General features: G+C 38.1%; 1 protein-coding gene across 2 annotated transcripts in view; it reads right to left on the bottom strand.

Moving 5' to 3' along the window:
* The window catches only part of LOC131054788 (snRNA-activating protein complex subunit), a 206,156-nt gene that overhangs the window by 46,316 nt on the left and 139,441 nt on the right, over positions 1 to 20,399 (bottom strand). For both annotated transcript variants that reach the window (XM_057989384.2, XM_057989385.2), the window contains exon 8: positions 5,335 to 5,430. In XM_057989384.2, coding sequence (XP_057845367.1) covers positions 5,335 to 5,430 — 96 coding nt within the window. The remainder of the gene's footprint in view (positions 1 to 5,334; positions 5,431 to 20,399) is intronic.

Here is a 20,399-nt window from a genome sequence, read left to right as displayed (position 1 = left end):
CTACTCCCAAGAGTTGGTGGTAATACTTAGCTTATCTCACAACATGCATGGAATACATCATAAGCCTCTGGGATAAGACAATCAAAGAAGTTAAAGGAAGGAGTTTGAAGGCTTATACCGGATGACAAAAGTGAATCATGAGAAAGCCTCAGATATATGAAACCAAAGATATGAACCGGTTCAACAAGAGAAGGCGTGATGAGCTACCGGGAGAGAAAAGGAAGGATAAGAAGTAATGTAGTTGCCACTTTGGCAAAACCAGTTGAGATGATGTTCAGTCTAATGTAGAAGAAAGGAAAGGCTTAGCAATTGCAGACATGGTTTCATTCCGCGATGTTGATGTCAACAGGGATGCAGATGGAGATTGGTGTTACCACAGTTGGAGACAGTTGAAGATTGTTGGCATGGTGTTCTCATGGGTGTTACCAGTATGCAGGCAGAAGTATTGTCAACCAGTAAACATATCTACCGGTATGCTAGAAGGTCTACATTGGAGATTATTGATGTGTTGTGTCAACTGATAGGTAAGGCAACCGGTAAGCTAACAAAGAGACAAAGTGAAGGACTCTCATCAGATGGAGATGTGCATAGTGACTCACTCTGGGCATGTGTAGTGGTTTGGCAAGTTCGGTCCAGGACAACATGACCTAACCGGCAGAAAAGAGAAGAGCTTGGCTTGAAGGTTAACCGGTTACTATATAACCGGTAGGCCAAGATGAACCGATAGGTAAACACTAGTTGTATGCTTGGTCAGTGACTGATCTTGAACCGACATAGTCAACTGAGTTGGATGTTGACGAAGATGACACATAGAATCCAGGTGGCAAACATGCAGTGGTTGGTGAAGAGTGCATTGGCGAGGTTGGTACTAAGTAGGTCGATATTAAATGTCGACTGCAAAAATCACGGATTAGATGCAGAGGGTTGCAACTCAAAGCAGATCGAAGGACAGAGATTTGATTATGTGACATCATGATCGAAGTAGGATATCTGATCGACTAGTTGATCTCGAGAAAGTAACTGCTAGATCATTTATTGTGATTGACAAAGCGCGAAGCCGAAAAACAGGTTGCAGTTTGCCAAGTTGAGAAAACGTGTACTGAAAGGATGAAAGATGGCGTGATATCTGATTTGTTGCAGGCTATCAATTCTAGAAACAAGACCAGATATGATTTGATACGGTTTGCGGTCGGTGAAGAAAACCCTAGGGCGTGATGTCATTGAATTGTCGTTTTGGTGAGAAAGCACGAATATAAATATGCAGACTAAAGATCTAAGTTGATCATGAAGGAGGTCGGATGCTCGAAACCGGATGTCGGAGAAGAGAGTGTGAATGTGCAAGCACAAAGGTAATCAGTCTGAGCGTTCATTGCAGAATACTGAAGCGACTAAATGTTGATAGAAGAACCAGTAAGAGGGGTTTAATCGGTAAGGCACAGAGTAACCGGTAACCAGTTACACAGTCTGACAGTTCATATAACCGGCAGAATCTGAACCGGTAAGTCAACAGCAGTGAGCGAACGAGGCAGAGAGAGAGTGAGAAGATGTTAGGCGAGGCAGAGGCTGAGCAGAAGAGTAATTAGGAAGAGTGAACAGAACCGACAGTGATGAGAAGCAGAGAAACAAAGAAGAGTTAAATCGGCAGTGTCTGAACCGGTAAGACTGAAGCAAACAAGCAGTGAAGAGATAAACAAGCAGAGATAATTGATTGGAGGTGTTACAAAAATTCATTTGTAACAAGGTGCAGATTCTTGTATTGCTTTATCTCATTCACTGAGTGCATGCTCGGTGCAGGGGTTGGTGCTCCTTGAGTTGGCGCTTAGAATAGATTAGGGGTTGGTGCTCCTTGAGTTGGTGCTCAAAATAGATTAGGGATTGGTGCTCCTTGAGTTGATGCTCATAATAGAATAAGAGTTGGTGCTCCTTTGGGTAGGTGCCCATAAACCATTAGGGGTTGGTGCTCCTTGGGTTGGTGCCCTAAACTTTGTAAAACTGTTGTTTCATTGTGAGGCTGGATTGGAGCAATAGACTCTAGCAGCATTTTTCACCGAGGTTTTTCCCACTTTGGGTTTTCCTCATGTATCTAGTGTTATGTGATGTGCTCTAGTGTGTGATTGCTTGTTAGTGCTTTTATTATCCTACCGATTGCACACATTGTTTGAAATTGGTTATAATCACTGATTCAACCCCCCTCTTAGTGATATCTTGTGTTCTACATTCATATCCAGAAATGTCTCAAAACAATAGCAGTTGAGGATTTGGGAATTCTTGATGAAGAATTCCATAAGGAAATAACACAAGAGCGGGAACAATTACAAGTGCATGATCAGCAGTCAGTCGCTCCAGAATGGTTAAGGGAAAGAATGAAGAGGGATCTTGTGGAAGAAATTGATCCTACACTTGAATTAGAAGAGTTTTTGAGCCGAATAAACAAACCAATAGAGAAAAGGAAGGCGAAGAAATTCTCCAAAATCACCAAGGATGGGTCAAGATCCAGAGATTTACATTTAGCAATACTAAGAACTAACAAAGCCAAGGATGAAATTACTCCAAAAGAATATGATGTAACAGCAATTCATCTAGGACATGCAACCAAGGGGCAAGTGATGGAAGATTTTGATGATTCCATCCAAGCATTGAAAGAACAAATGAAGAAGATGGAAGAAAAATACCAAAGATGAAAAGCAAGAACAAAGCTTTGTGTAGATATGTGCAACACCTAATGCATCCAGTTAGACAAGAAGATCAAGCATTTGTTCCCCCTGCAATTCTTCCAAAAGAATCAGTTGATGGCCTTGAAGAAATGAGGAAAATCACCCAAGGCACCAACAAGAGGGTGAAGAATGTTTATGATACTGCATGTAAGTTCATTAAGAGTTTAGCCTAGATGCATGAAAGAATCCTAGCTATCCTTAGCAAAATACAATGTATAGATCAAGCATGGGAGAATACACACATTTACCAGGTTAAAACCATTCCACACTTGGAAGCATTGATTGAAATTCCCAAGCAAGCATTGATAGATGGCGAAGTGATAAGGGAAAATGAGGCATATGACTTCTCTCGATTATATTGTGCAATAACCATAGAGAAGGAATTATTTGACAAATCAAATGAAGAGTCTGCTCGATTGAGGAAGTGATCAAAAACATTCCGGAAGGAATCCTCAATATAGTTGAAGCATTGTTCACAAAGAGGTTGACCGATGAAGAGATGGCAGCAAATAGCTTGAAAAATAGGCTAGAGGGATTCTTTTGCATGAATTCTTTCTCAGAAGATGATCTAGAGAACATTTCCATATTCTCAAGCATCATGCACAGAATCCAAGAAATAGTGCCAGAATGGGAAAAGAGTTTCAATAAGTGTGAAAAGGACAGTCGTTATGGAGTACAAACATGAGACTATGCCAAGTGTCTCTGTGGACGAGCTTGAAATAGTCATCTCTAGATTTGTTGCATTTGCCACTAGAGAGAGGAATATAGGACACTATTTTAAGCAATGAGTTATTGAATGCCTAGTGAGCATGTTGTTTTCTCATTGGTCCATGGGCCCCACTTCTTTGTGCCACAAAGGCTATTATTAGTCAAACCCAAATTAGGGTCTGCATGGCGCAATCTCAACCCTTGATTTTGATTCAATCTTGGTCGTTCATTGTCATTTTGGGGCCTATAAAAGGGGCTCACCCCCTTCATTTGTAATAAGGGGAATTCTATAAAACTGTTGCAAGAAACTACCAAAATAAAAGTAGATCATCAAAGTTTTGGTGATTACTTGTATTGCTTTGGGAGTTTGCATGGATTCCTCTTCCTCGAGTAGATTAGATTTGCTTTTAGGTTGTTAGATGAATAAGATTAATAATATTGTTTTATGGTGAAATCACTTGATCATACCTTTCGCAAATAGATGATTTCTACTTGCAATGTAAGGTTGGTCTAAACCTTTTATGTGGATGCTTAACTTCAATCATTGAATGTGCATTGTTCTTCTTGATGGTGTGAAAATTCTTAGCACAACCTTTGAAGATTGCACCTCCTTTGCATAGTTGTTTAAGTTGGCGAAACAAAGCGGTCGATTTCACCTAAACAGTCACTGTCTTTCAAGTTCTTTAGGATTAGAATAGAATCTCTCAACCCTTATTCATTTTTACTTTCAACACATTTCATTGGACCATTTCAAAGCACTTCTCACTACCAAATCATTCGCATATTTCCCCGGAGTTCAAAATTGTCTAAGTCTAAGGATCGATTCACCTCATGTAAGTCTCCCTCGGATTACCAACATACATCAAGTCAAATGAGCTCATATCCACCATAAAGTCACATGTTCACAGTAGGAACTTGGAGTCACCTCTATGATCTTTGCAATCTTAGGATACGAGGGGTCTTTGCTCAAGAGAGGATAGAGTAACCTTTGGCACTTTATTTTGTGTTGGTATGGTCATAAAATACCCTCCAATTGAGTTGGGCTCACAAAGTAGTGATTTTGATTTTGATTGTGTAGATTCGGTTATGCTTATACTCCTACGTTTGTCTTGAAGCCTCAATAAAATACTAGTTCATCTGCATCATTATTTGCACACAAATATCTCATTTTTCAATTTATTCTTTGCCATACATCACATGATATGAAGTGTGGTCCATAGAACTTCACTAGCCCTCTGTCATTACCATGTTACTCCTACCTTTGTATTGAGAGTTCAATAGAATGCAATTTCATCATTATTTCCACATAAATGTCCTATTAGTTCAATTCTTTGTTTGTCGTATGTTACAGTGATACATAGTTATGGTCTTCAAACAACACTAACAAACATTTTTATATTGCTTTTCTTGGGCCACTATAGGTGGGAAGATTTAAAAAATTAAAAAATTCTGGCTCCAAAGTTTGAATTCCATCAAAGAAGTAGAAGCAGCTGCACTCTTGCTGTTTTCTTAATTTTGGATAGTTTCCCTTGAGATGCAATTTATTTTTTTATGAGTAATTATGATAATAGGTAGTACTCTACTCAAAAAATATCTTCAAAGCAGCTTTTCACAACTCTTCAAGATACATTTTAGTTTTATCAACCCGAAATGGATAAAAACATAGAGGGTAGGACTCAAAATCAAAATTTGCAGCTATATAAGATGAACGAAATGTAAAATGAATTTAACAGTTTTTATTTTACATAAACCCATCCTAGGTTTTCAAGGTACCCAAGCTAAACACACACATATACAAATTCAAAGAAAATTATTTCTCAAAGCACCGTGCTAATCACATCTCAGGATATTTGCCAATACTGTGAAAATTGAATATCAAATTCACAACTTAAAAGCATTGAGCTTATCATACCTTATGTTCCTTCCTTATATTGTGATAGAACTCAATACACAAAACAACTTCCGAGTAATGCACTGGCTCATGCTCAATCTGGCTTATTGTCTTTGTCTGCAAGAAGACATTAAAAACATTAAAATCAGTAATACATAAGCCATAAAGCATATTAAAGTAAAATAAATTTGACCAAAAAAATAAAAAAAAGTTAATTTCATATTCTACAAGCCATATGTTTTAAAAAACCAGCAAAAAACATGGTTGGAAATGCATTATGAGGTCTGACGTGATATTGTGTCTGACATGTGTCAAGCTCAAGGATTTACACTACCTCTAGCAATGACAAGAAATTGGAAGTTGTCCATTTCTAGTGCTAATAATTTATAAATACAGGAAAGCAATGTGCAGTTTATTGTTGAAGGAAGAATTCAATTTATACAAAGAGAAGTCAGTTATAAACATTAATTGACTATGTCCAGCATACACAGCCAACGACGTATTTTATTATTAACATTTACGCATTGATGTAATAGTTTATTTATGTATTATTATATTAATTCAACAATCCCTCTCTTATTCCATCATTGTCTCAACAGTACAAATCAAGAAATGTCAAAAAACTTCAAACAATAGGAACAATAAAAAAAGAAATAGAAAAATAGAAAGAGCTCAATTGACTTCCTCGATCAAAAGTTAAGGCTTCTGGAAGTTGGGCTTCCCACATTGAAAATGTAAAAGCATCTATGTCGCATAAAAGAGTTGTAAGAGTGAGTTACACTTGTTGACCAGCTTATGACATATGTTATGATCCATCATATGGCAATTTTAGATGGAGATAATGGAGGCAAAATGGAACACCCAAGTTAAGTGGATTGTGCCAAGCATATGACAAATATAAGGAATACATTCTTTTTAGCCTATGGTCTCACCTTGAAATTTGGGAGTTGGATTTTGTCTACGGATTTGGGTGCCACACTAAGCAAAGGACTTTGAGTGGCGCATTGGTGTTTTTTAAGTCCATAGATGCCTCACATGAAGTCAAAAATGACAAGGCTTTAAGCAATTTGTTACACAAAGTGATCTAGGAGGTTCAGGTTAAGAATGTTGTCCAAATTGTAATGACAATGCAGTAGCATATGTGTCCATAGACAGATTTATTGTGGACAGGTATCCCCTTATTTCTTGGACTCCTTGTGTTGCACACTACTTGCGTTTTATAAAGTCAAAGCAGTCATTTTTCATTGCTATGATGGAAGCAAAAGAAAATATGAGATAATTTGACACATCAATGAACATAGATACAGATAAACTAGCTATACTAGCTAATAAATACCTTAGCCCACTACCTACACCCAAAGTTCCACTTCCTTAGTACATTTAAAGATAACGAGGTCAAGGCAGGCATTGTTTCATGCATAATGAAATATTAGAGACATAATTCTTGATGAATTGGAGGTCTACAAGAGTGCAAAGGGGAGGCTCTTTTTTCAACTCATTCCATTCAAAGGAGAGAAAAACAACGAGTTAAAAAAATAATCCACCAATTTTTAGATTTATGCTAGAAACTTGAATATTTGAATATCTACTTTTTAACTTAATTCGTATTTTTTTTCAGATGTTTTATTTGTAGATTTGTAGCAAGAGAATTATGGTGCTAGCAAAAAAAATCTTCAAAGGCTCACTATCTATGTCTTGTCTCATCCTTATAGTACTTGTAGGTGTGAATGCAACTGGGGCCTATTTGAAAGCATTCACATAAGAAAAGAGAAACAAATTGACCGATGAGCACCTCAATGACCTCATCTTCGTCCAATACAACCTTCACTTTTAAACCAAAAAGGTAGAGGGTCCTTCACATGATGCCATCAACTTGAATGACAACAATCCTTTTGCTAATTGGACCATTGAGGAACATAATGATATCATGTTTTACAAATGAAGATATTATTCATTTGAAGAAAGCGGCAACAAAAGTGGATGCATTAAGGGCAAACAATGGCATTCTTGAGGATATAATCAATCCTCATGTTGGTATCAACTTACCTTCTAGTTCAAAAACCAAAAAAATTTGTTACAACAGTAGGGGGAAATAAAGAATGTAGATTGTATTGACTGGTTTTTGGCATAAGTATATAGGGGAAGGGTACCAGTAGTGGACATAGCTAACTTCGCGCACATAAAACTCTCAAACCATACGTCGGATTTCAATTTTTGGGGGGGGGTTGTCTCCGTATATGACTTAACTGCTTATAACTAAGGATCTAGCTTTTGGGTAGTGTTGTGACCTTTTCACACATCACCCCATTGCTAATGGGGACCCCCTCTTTGCTAGCTTCCTACGTTGTTAGGTTAGGGTTTTGGCTGCTTAGTGGGCAATTTTGCGTTTCCCGTGCTCGAGTCTCGGAGTTTTGATCATGCCTAGTGCCATCTAGGGTTTTTGAAATGTTAGGATCAAGTTGCAAAAGATGATATTTTTAATGATCCTAAGTTTTGCTAAGTGTTAGACCTATTGAACGTTAACGTGTTTTTAAACACGCGCATCAGTCATTCTAAAGTGCCAAGATATTCACAGACCTTTTGGAGTAGTTTTCTCGCTCCTAAGGTATTATTTAAGTTGGTTTCGCACTTTATTCCAATATTTTCCTAGCATTCCGCTCATATTTTTGGAAAATTAGTATAAGTCTAGTCAAATTTAAAGTTGCTGAATGATTTTGAGTGGTTAAAATGATAAAATCCTAAGGGAAATCCATATTCCAAGGGTTAAAGGGTCAAAATCCATGCTAGAGGTGATTTTCCCCTCACATTCCAGACTACCCAACCCATTCCTCCACTCAAAGTCCATACTACACATGGTTTTCCCCTGGAATCCATACTGGCCACTAATTTCCCCCATTGTTTATCCACACCTGGAGCAATTTTCCCCTGGAGATGCTAAAATTTGGCTAAGTGTCAGGATTTATCCAGACTACCATCGAATTTCCCCTGGAAGTGTGGACTGGAGTGCAAGGATAATTCCATGCCTGGGTCGATTTTCCACCAAGGTTTTTTGACAACTAAGTGAGGATTTTTGTCCGGATTTTTATCCAGACAAGGATCGAATTTCCCCTGGGAATAGACAAGGATCGAATTTCCCCTGGGAATATTTTTGAAGAGTTTTGAGTCCAAATTTTCATCTAGACTGAGGTCGAATTTCCACCAGGGAGGTATTTTTTCAAGCTAAGTGAGTTTTGAGTGTGGATTTTTGTCCAGACACCCATCGAATTTCCCCTGGGGGATGATTTTTGCAAAATGAGTGCATTTTTGTCTGGATTTTTGTCCAAACTCACATCGATTTTCCCCTGGGATGGTTTTTTATGTGCATTTTGATGAAGTTGAGTATGGATTTTTGTCCAAGCATGGGTCAAATTTCCCCTGTGGGGCGAATTTTGACACTTAAGTGATTTTGAAGGGAATTTTTAATCCCAACCTATAGCGATTTTTCCCTGGAGGCTTTATTTTGGATTTAAATTGCAATATTTTGATAAATAAGCCCCATTTTGATTGCTTTTAAATAATTATTAAATGATTATTTAAAATTTAAAAGCAAATTTAATAACTTGCAATAATTATTAAATGTTTGAACCTTCTAGAAGCAAGTTAGGGTTTGACCAAGCAAGTATTTATACAAGTGTTTTTTATCCCACATTGCTTGTGTGGTGAAAGTTGGAGGTGAAAGCAAGTATATGAGAGGAACTTCAGCATTATTTTATTATTATTTCTGCCAGGTGTCTCCATGAAAGCGATTTTTTTCCAAGTTGGGCGAATTTTTTTTAGCAAGGCATTTTTGTTAAGTGTGGGATTGAGGATTTGTTTTCCTCCATTTTTTCAAGCTTGCTGATCTATTCCTCTTGGCTGCCATTAAAGACCAGTTTCAGATTTTAGATTTTGCTAAGTTTGGCGATTTTTTCCAAATTTAGCAATTTTTGGTAAAAGTTGGCAATTTCATGATTAGAGACTTAGGGCGATTTTTCCTCCACCATTTTTGCTGCTGTTCAGACCTTCATTGCTGAAGATTGCTGCCATTAACAACAATTTTCATAATTTTGAAATTTTCGATTTTTGCTAAGGCAAGCGATTTTTTTGTGTTTGGGGTATCCAACCCCAACTTGGGTGATTTTTCCAGATTGCTGCCATCCTCCATTGTTGCAGATCAAGGCTGCCATTGACATCAAATTTTCAAAATTCCATTTTTGCGCTAGACTTGGAAAAATTTCGATTTTGCTTGGGAGGTGTTTTGGTGCCATATTTTGATGATTTTCATGCATGTTTGGTGGCTGCCATCACTTCCAGCCTACTGATTCGCTTCAGATCTGAGGTTTGCTTCAGATTTTGACCTCCATTAATGGCTGCCATTAATTTTCAGACTTAAATTTTTATTGTCCAGCCAATTCCAACTTAAACATTTAGCATTCAGAAGTGTTTTATGGAGTTTTCTGTGCATTTTTTAGACCATTTTATCTCTGTTGCAGGTCTGAAACTCCATTGTTAGGCGGTTATCCTCAGAAATTTTCATTTCCAGCCACCTAACCAATTTTGGCGAATTTGCTTGGGGCTGTTTCCTTAGCAAATTTTCATCATTTTCAGGGATTTAAACCACTTTGCAAGGTGTTGGTAAGTCTGAAGTATTCGATTTTCAAACTTGTCCTCAGAAAACTAAATTTTACTAGCCATACTTACATTCCAGAAAATTATTGTTTTCATCAATAAACTGATTTTTATTGATTTTATGCACAGTTTGAAGATTACAACATGTTTTTGAAAGTCTGATTTTTCAGGTTGTCTTCAGATTTTTGACCTCCATTGTTGACTGCGGAAGGTGTCTTCAAACATTCATTGTGTGAAAACACAATGTTTCACACCTCTCCTAAGTCATCATCAATCCGGTATACTCCTTTGCATTCTTTGCTTGCATATTTTCTAAGCATAAGGAGGTATAAATGAATTTTATAGAAGGCTTCCATGCCTTAGTGTTGTCATACTTTGAGCGTAATTGCTAAAACTTACCAAGTGTATGGATTATTTTCCTGACTCCATGCTCTAAATTGACTAAATCTTTAGAAAGTCAAGAATTTTATTACAAGTATTTATTTTTATCCTAGGACTAACTTCCAGCTTCGTACAGGTGCGATGTCAAAATCAGGATACAAGGAAAGGAAAGAGTTGTTGAAGACGTTGGAGACTGGATTTTATCCTGAGTTTAAGATTTCATCCAGATGGAAGGAGATCACTGATACCAACATGCATTTCCTAGACTTCAACCAGATGCAGTGTCGGATGTTCGGATCCAGAGATCAGGTTCCTTCTCCAGCATATGCGAATATTATGAAGAGTGGCATTTTCCATGCTGTTGGGTTTCCACAATCCATACAGTGCAGTGAGTTGATCCTGGAGTGTGCACGATGTTACGATCCGCTCACAAGAATGATCAAGAGTCCTAAGGGCGTAGTCATCGCCTACCTTGCTGAGGATGCCATTCCTAAGGTATTCGGAATTCCACACAATACAAACATGAAGGATGTGACCAAGAAAGATTATGCAGATAGATACACAAAGAAGATGGGTGTATGCAAGAATTTAATTAATAAAGAGTGGATGATTGAACCTAGGAATCATCATTCCAAGGCTCCCAAGACACTTATGTGCATAGATTTTAAGGAGGAATATAGTGATTTGATATTCCTACTCAATAGAGTGATGGGAATGCCGCAGGGACCAATATTTCATGGATGGATGTTCTACTTCATCCAGGATTGTCTTAGAGGAACACTAGTGAATTGGTCCAAGATCATAAGCGACAATCTGGATTTCTAGTTGAGGAATGTAGAGCGGTCCAAGTCATTCACCATGACTTCTTACCTGGTGTACCTGCTTGCACGATTTGTTTCATACAGAGGACTAATATGCAAAGGTGAAGTTTGGAATGGGCAAGTACAATTTAAGAGTTATGAATGCTACCCCCAGTTGAGTATGCACAAAATTGAAGACTATGAGAGAGTGAATGATGCATTCACTATGTACATCACACGGATGCTACAGGGCGGAATCCACAGAAGATTGTCCAAGGAGGCAACAGAGTTAATAGAAAAATATGGATAGTGGTATACACAGTTTCCCACTTTCACATACCTCAGGATTCATGGGTTTCAATCCGAACCCTACAAACTTCCTAGGTATCCAGCTGACAGAATGATATTGTTGGAAGTGGTAAGACAGCTTCTAGAGTTCGATGTTATCCAGAGAGAGAAGCACAAGACAGGAATGACGTTCCCTATTTCAATTGGGAAGACGTCAGAGGTCTGCCAATCCGCCATAGCTGCCAACATTGCAGGTGAGGAGATTGCATTCTATAGATTTGCTACCTACAAGAAAAGAGAAAGATTCGATCCAGACAAGAAGGTCGGAAGGATCAGAGGAGAGAAGTTCACTCATAAGGTTGACATAGAGGATTATTGGGCTAACTTGATGGACGAACAAGCAGTGAAGAGAAGAATGTGGTCCAGAATGTCAGTGGATTTCATGAGGAAGTGTGGACTTTTCCTCATTCCTGATCAGGTATTAAATGATAGAGATCATACACACCCACATTATGAGAATGAAATGAAGAATGCAATCCTATTGCCAAATTGGTCAGAGTCAGAAGAGACTGACCTAAATGTATTGATGAGAGAAGTCTTGAATTTCTCCCGCACATGGGTAGATATGCAGATGAACAGATTAGTTGACATGGGTGTTCCCTTCACTTATGAAAGGATGAAGCCGGAAGAATCTACTTCCGAGGATGATCAGAGGACTGTCAATGATGTCAGGATTCATACAAACGAAGAGAGTCAAGAAGGAAGAACATGCCTGGAGAAGTCAAGGCTAGAGGGAAGAAGATTGAGGATGTGAAGAAGAAACAGAAGACTATCATTCCTCCACTTATCATTCCTTCACCCCCTCCCAATGTCTCATTAGTCGAAGTGATTGAAGTAATAGAACAGAATAAAGAGACTTAGTAGTGTTCCAAAACAGTGATACTACCAGAGAATATTCAGGAGTTCCATGCCACAGCAACATCCGTACCTTCTGATGAGAATAATGATCAACCGGAATCCCCTACTATCCTTTTGGAAGTTAGCTTGGGAAATGAAGTATATGATTGGACTAAGGATAATCCTGATGATAATGAGGATGTTATCTCAGCATTGAAAGGACTTGATCAAGAAATATGTCTTGATGATGGTATGGAAATGGCTGCTATTCCTGAATGGCTGAGGAGAAGCATGGAAAAAAGTAAACAAATGATAGAGGTACAGCCTATTGATGATATTGATGACTACCTAGCTAGGAGTGCTAAGAAGAAGGAGCCCAAGAGAGCGGAGATTTCGTTGCACATAGCTAGAGATGAGACAGGAATGCGGATTGCGCAGATTACTATTCCTAGAGCCGACGTGACAGTGGACACTGCTACTCCCATGGATTTCCATATCACTTCAGTCGCCCTTGGTCATCCTTCCGCAGGGAAGGAATTCCAGGAGATTGGTGACAACCTCCAAGCAATCAACGCAAAGTTAGACACAGCGATTACGGAGAATGAAAGGTACAAAGAAGAAAATATTAGACTCAAAGAGTATTTTGCAAGGACAAGGCGTGGAGATCCCACCCTTATTTCCCCTATTGCAGTTGACCGTGGAATACATTCACATTGCGAGGTAGCGAGAGGTACACACTCAGACATGGAAAAGTGGATTGAAAGCACAAGGAAGCAGGCAGATGATTTCCTTACTCAGTTTGTCCAAGCATATGATAAGACAACAACGCTTGTATTCAGAATCCAGTATTTGGAGGGAGTTTGGAAAGAATTCCGGCCTATCCAAGAGAAGACTATTCCACGCCTCCTGGCATTGAAGAAGGTTCCTAATTCCACCTTGGTCAACGAGAACATTGTGCACAATGGAGACATATACAATTTCCATGGCTAGTATTGTGCACTAGCTTTGAAGAAATCAGCTTATGAGAATGCCCAATCGAGTTGAATGGAGATGGAAGGATTAATTCAAGACATTCAGATGAAGATCCTTGCCTCGATTGAGGAATTATTGGGTGTTGATGTTAGTGATGCTAGTGGTTTACACTTAACCAAATTAAGAGACAAGATGAAATTTATGTATTTTTGCCAATTGGACTCTTTAAAGAAGAGTCAGATAGATGACTTGGTCTCTTTGTTGATTCATGTTCATAGTTCGCAGAAGCTCATGCCTGAATGGGAGAACACTTTGAATGCTTGCTCGGATTCATTGGATGTGATTGATTTACAACAGGATACCTTGCCTAGCATTTCCATGGAGGAGTTAGATTCAGTATTGGCTAGATTCTTGGAGTATGCTAGGAGAGAGAGAGAGATGCAGGGAGGAATCTTCTAGAAGATTCTCTATATGATGACTAGGTATCTTTTCATTGGGCCATATGTTGGTGGCGCCATTTTTTATGTAACCCTAATTAGGGCAATTCTAGGGTTTTGTTGGCATGATCTCGACCGTTGATCTTAGATCAATCTGGGCCATCCATTTTTGTAAGAGACTCTATATATGCCCCTTTGTCTCTCATTTGTAAGAGACAGTTTTTGTAGAATTGTTGGTATATGCTGCAGCTATTTGAATCCTAATCATTGTTCAATTGTTGGTGATTTTGCTCTTCAAATGTTGTATTTACATTCATGGTTCTCAATTCCTCCAACTTAGATTAGAATTTAGATTAAAATTTATTTTCATGTATGTTAGATTGAGTGGAAGATTTGTTAAATTTATTCGTGTGGAATCATTAATCCATACCACTAGCCTCTTGCCGCTGGTAAGTGCGCCTTGTGTGGTCAACTGGAGTTTGAGTAAGCATAACTTCAACTATTATGTGTCCGTTGACAAGCATCAACTTGGATGGTGTCTACATTTGATGGTAATAGTCTGAAAATCATTAAGTATACCTTAGATGATTGCACTAAGCTTGTGTCAATACCTGATTGTGAGACCTTGCCTGGTTTGATTCCATTAAATCCATTCATCATTTCCTACATTCCTAGGATTAGAGTAGATTTCCTGAACCCTATTCTTTTTCCCCCTTTTTTTAGTAAGAAGTAAAACCAGAGCCTTATTGATAAATCTTAAGTTGTCAGCACACCTATTCTGCATCATTCATGATAATCCAAACATTTGCGTAAGTCCCCAAGTGAAACACAGCAATTCACATCAACCACTGAACTTACCCACTCGTCAAGACCTGACATGTAGAAACCTTGGAATCTTTTAGTTGATCTCATTCTTAGCATCTGAGGTGATTTTGTTCAAGAGAGGGTAAATTACTTTGGTAATTTATTCTGTATTGTTATGTGCATAAAAAACACATCAACAGGTAGTGACGATGCACGATGTGGAAATCGTTGTGTCGAAAGGTCAAAAAGTAGTCATTTCAAAGTGTCTACCCATACCTGAACTCCTTTGCACCAATAGTAGATAACTCATAATTTCTAGTAGTAGTGGACAAATGCCCCAGTAGTTTTGCACAAATGTCCAGTAGTGGTGCACAAATGGGTCAGTAGTGGCGCACAAATGAGCTAATAAAGGGCCAAAAAGTTGAAAAAATATCCACTATTGGTACATGTGATATTCACTATTGGTGCACTATTGGTACATTTTTTGGGCTCCTTTACAATCTACCATCGGGGGGTTGGGTTGACAAAAAGGTGTCCACTATTGGAACTATGTCCACTACTGGTACCCTTCCCCTACTATTATTTATAAAAAATTTGTTGATATACAATAATATTTTTTGACATTGAAACTTTGAAATTTCAAAGTTTGAGCATTTCAAGGTTAGATGACATGCAATGTTTCAATTTGAAAGATGCCGAATGCTGATTGGAACAATCTGATATATTTTATTGAGTCTGATTTCTTTGACCGGCAGTTGAAATTTTGGTTTTTTAACACAGTTTGAGGTTTTTCGTATAACTTGCATGCTATTGACTTTTGGAATTTGACAATGCAAAATGAATAACAAATGCAATACATAAAATAATTGACTGAAAATGGATTTCAGACTTCTGGATTTATTTATCAGCAAAGAACAAATGGAAAAAAATGATTATTTTTAACAACCCAAGCCATTAATGCCCTACCGGGAGTCCAGTGCTGGGAATTGAAGGTGATTTATTGGCCTGAATAGGTGGAAAGATTGAATGAAGCACCTCCAGCTGCAACTAATGGCTCCAATGAGCTTTATTCACCTACTGAATAATTATCTAAAAAAAAATTGAGAAGAAATGATGATTCCAATGCAATTTCTGAACTTTCTCCAGGGGAGACTCCAATTTGGTGTGCTTTCTACCCACTGATTTGCTCCTGTAGCTCCAGTATGAACCAATTTCACCAGATAAACATTGGGATTCTTCTTATTTGCTGCTAACAATAAATTTTGAACAGAAATACTGTTGTTAAACCCCTTATTTTATTTTATTGAAAACTCCTGGCAAGATTTGGTGGTACGGCTAGCCTGGGAAAGGTAAAATCTGCTGATTGGGGTTACAAACTTGCTGGGAATTGTAACCTCTCTGCTCAGATCTGAATTTTATTCCCCTGTGAAGTTGAATTACTCTGATTTGCTCTGAAATTTGGCCCCAATGACCTGAAAAGAGCCTCCAATGAAGATCAATATGCTGATAGGTGGAAGGGTTTTCATCCTACACCTGCAAATTGAAGGTTTTCGTCTTCAAATCTACTCTAGAATTTTGCCAAATTGTTGCAAACATGCTGAAAGTAAAGGATTCTCCAAAAATTCACAAAACATAATGCACAAATGAACTCCCTAATGCTCTTTTAACATTCCTCAAACCCTAATTCGAATTTGCGGTTAAGGTTGGATATGGTATTTCAACCTATTGATTCCTTCTCTCTGTAATGTCCCCACTTTGAAATAGGATCTAATTATATATAATAATAATAAAATTAAAATACAAAAGAATAAAAATAACATTTAAATTAAAATATAAAATTAGCTATAATTAAAATTTAACTAAGTTAATGAATGGTCAAAAGGCATAAAATCAAAAGTTGTGGCTCCCTTAAACATGAGATATAAAAGCGAGAAGAGAACCTCATTTGAGAGGGGAGGCAGAGGACAAAAGAGATAAGGAAGCATGTAAATCAAGGAAGAGTCAATGGAAGAAGGAAGGAATGGGAAGTAAATAAGCAAGTGACTCTTCCAAAGGTGGGCAGAAATTATGAAAGGTTGTGACCCTTTCGAAGGGTGGTAATTGTGAAAGGTTGTGATTCTTTCGAAGGGTGGTGATTGTGAAAGGTTGTGACTCTTTTGACAAGTGGTGATTGTGAAGGGGTGTGACTTCTCCTTCACAATGGAAGATATAAAGGGAAGGAGGTCTCATTAGAGCGGAGAAAGAGAGAACAATTGGGAAAGAATATATAATTTTAAAAGGTAGCAATGAAGGGTGCTGACCGGATTCTAATGAAGGGTGCTGACCCAAGTCTTATGAAAGGTGGTGACCCTTTACCAATGAAGTATAAAAGAGATCATTCCAATTATTCAATGATTACTTATCAATCATCATCCCAATCATTCCAATCAAGAAACAATCAAGCAGCAAATCATCCTATCAAATCAGCATACATTCAATCATCATTCACCAATATATTAAACCTGCCTTCATTAGATTATCACTCACCAATACCTTAAATTATACAATCAAAGGAATTCATTCAATCAATCAATTATTCATCGATCATTCAACCATTGGAGGATAGACGGGATAACTACAGCAATATTGATACCTAGTTGTGTGATTATATATTCAGTTTGGTGGTATGATCTACATACATAGTAATAATGTTTATATCTGCATTCTCCAGATTAATAAACTGCTGCTTACAATTATTCAATATAGCATAATATCACTATACATATACTTCTGGATATAAAGTTATGCTGTTGTTAATAATATTTATACATGTTCTGGACATCTGCATATTTAGGCCACGTTATGCTGCTGTTAATATTATTTATACATGTTCTGGACATACTTCTGCATATTTATGACAAGTTATATGTGGCTGTGTTGACGTGTATTTTGTACACAATCATACACAGAATAAAATACCATTAGGCATCTTATCCTCTCTTGAGAAAATAGTCTCTAACTGCTGAAGATCTGCAAAAAGGATCAGTTAGATGGACTCCAAGGTTCTTTTAGTGGGGTCTCCACGTGTGGACAAGCTTTTAGTGGTATGATGTGATTTGCTGTTTCCTCCAAGGCGTCTTACGGATTCCAAAGGCTCGAAGATTTCACTAAACTAAAAAGGAACTTTAAAAAAAAAGGAAAAAGATAGGGCTTAAGAGGTCTAATCTAGCCTAACCCTATGAACGACTTAGCATGAATGAGATTTGGCAAGACTCAACTAACTCCAATTTTGCCATAAGATAACAACTTAATTGAAATTAGTGCGATCTTCTAAGGTAATAATGGTATTCAATGCATCAAAGACCAAGGACACTACTACGAAGGTACATATCCTAGATGCGAAAATGCTTGAAGGTTAAGGACTCAAAATGTTTTCCAGTCGACCACGCAAGGCGTTCCTACAATCAGCAAGAAGCTAGTGGTTTGGATTGCGAATCCTACCAAATATCAAACCTCACACTTAGCCTTTCAAATTAACAAACTACTTTGATTGAGCATGATTCAAGTACATCCAACAACCATGAAGATAACTTATGAAATTTGCAACAAAACACCATAACTTCAATATTTTATTGATTTCCAAGTCATCATATACAACAATTGCTTGAATTTCTCTCTTCAAGACTCAATCTTGCTACAAAATAAAAATTGCTTACAATTCTAATCTCTCTATTTCACTCTTAACTCTATTCTCTATTAACTGACCCTAAATAAAATGAAAAATGGGGGTATAAATAGCATCCCCAATTACAATGAAAGGTCCAGATTGAAAGTAAATCAACGGACAAGATCATGACACCTAAACCCTAATTAGGGTTTGTTACAAATGACCTCCTTTTTACTGAACAATATTAAATACATAGCCAAATATTAAATTTGGCACAAAAATCTAGGAGGTATCAACCAATGAGAAATAAGGTGTCATGTCATCTGTAACAACCTTTCATCTAGAATCTTATTCCCTTTCCAATTCTCTTTCTTAGCATATGCAATAAATTTTGTCACGATTCCTTCGATTTCTGTGATTGGAATCTCGGGAAGATTCTTGATACTCTCTTCTAAGTGGATAACCTGATCAAATGCATCTAGAAGAGCTGTGTCCCAAGTAGGTTCAAGTTCCTTTGTTCTATCAATCAGGAGCATGGTGGCATACATTTGATCATACTGCTCATCTGTAACATCTGCGTCCTTGCGAAAGATGATCGTGATTCTATCCTCAAATTCTTGTAAATCCACATCGGTCTCGACCTCGATCCCTCTGCCAAGAATGGTACGAAGTACCTCAAATACTCTGTCCTGGATCGGATTGATCACCTCCTCAACTTGACCACATCTAACACTGATGTCCTCAAAGAGAACACTCTTTATATGGAGTAAGGTTGACCACTGAAACAAACTGTGAGAATCACCTTCTAAGATCTTCTCTTGTGCTAGAATTCTTCTAGACGTATGTCTTATAACTTTCAAGACAGGAATGACAACGTCCTTGGTATGGGCAAATGCAGCTACTGTTGCCATCAATCTGTGGATTATCTCAAGGACTTGGATAGCCTGATGGGTGATCTTCGACATCCTTGTAATAAACTCAATGGCCACCGTGTGAGATCTATCCATCCAATTACATGTACGCTGGACCATATTCCTGAATCTTTCTGCTTCATTGATTGATTGAAGGGGTAATGCCTGCAATGGTGATCTAACTGGATCCTGACGTCCCAAAGGTTCATTGATGTGACTGAAATATGTCCTCCATGCACCGACCTCTTTCTCAAGCTTTCTATTCTTTTCTACTTCTTCTCTAAATTTATCCTTCAATGCCTCAAATGTGTCGGTGGCATCATCTAAAGTCTGCTCTGCTGTGGATGGTCCTAACTCAATAGTCTGTATATGATAGTCTTCTGCTAGGATCTCACCCTCATATTTGTCTGCTGCCGGTGTAGCTATCTGCAGTTTTCTAGATCCAGTCTCATCTCGAATCATCTTGGACATCTTTGTGGCCTTCTTCTTCTCTGTTGTCATATGTGAACGTCCAACAAGGCTCTCTAAATCAATTGCACTGTCCTCGTCCTCAATTGCGATCACCTTAGTCAATCTTTCCTTCAACCAATCTGGGATATTTGATCTTGTCTCTTGAACTTGAATTTCTTTGTGTACTACTTCTTCTTGCCTGGGAGGAGATGTTACTTCATTATCATTATCTAAATCATAGTCTTGGAGGGATCCATCGGATGAAACATGCTGTGCCTGTCCTTCCTCCTGCCTGTCATTCTGTACCATCGATTCCATGGATTCTTCCAATCGAACTGCTCTATCTTCTGGTCTGGAAGAAGTACCTGGTGTTTGATCTTTGTTAGCACCTTGCTTTTTCTTGGAAGGCTCTTTCTTTTCTGATCTCTCCTTTCTCTTTGAACCTCTCGAATGGAGATTGCCCTCACTGGCACATCGAAGGTTACCTTCACCTGAATTCCTAGGATTAGGATTGCCTTCACTAACACTGGCTCCACCTTCGGCTGGCTTTTCTTCCAAAGTAAAAGACATGGCTATGCCTTGTTCTCTCAACTTCTGATGCTGAACGTCTACCCATCTGCGAGTACAAGACAAGACTGGTGCCATCAATTCATCTAAATCCACGGCCTCGGGCTCATTCCAATTCAAACTTATTGTTTTGCTTTCTCTATCATATGAAGATTGGATGTGCCTGCCGTTGTCCTGAGCTTGGTCGGCCACTCTGTAAATCTTACATTTCCTGATGAAATCCAAAGGCAATCTAGAATGTATCTTACGTTTCACTTCGAGATCATCTAGGAGATTCATCATAAAA

Source organism: Cryptomeria japonica, chromosome 3 (assembly GCF_030272615.1).
Source record: "Cryptomeria japonica chromosome 3, Sugi_1.0, whole genome shotgun sequence".
In the NCBI taxonomy this organism is placed as follows: Eukaryota; Viridiplantae; Streptophyta; class Pinopsida; order Cupressales; family Cupressaceae; genus Cryptomeria; species Cryptomeria japonica.
The sequence above is the reverse complement of the archived record's forward strand: the minus strand, read 5'-3'. Positions and strand labels throughout refer to the sequence as shown.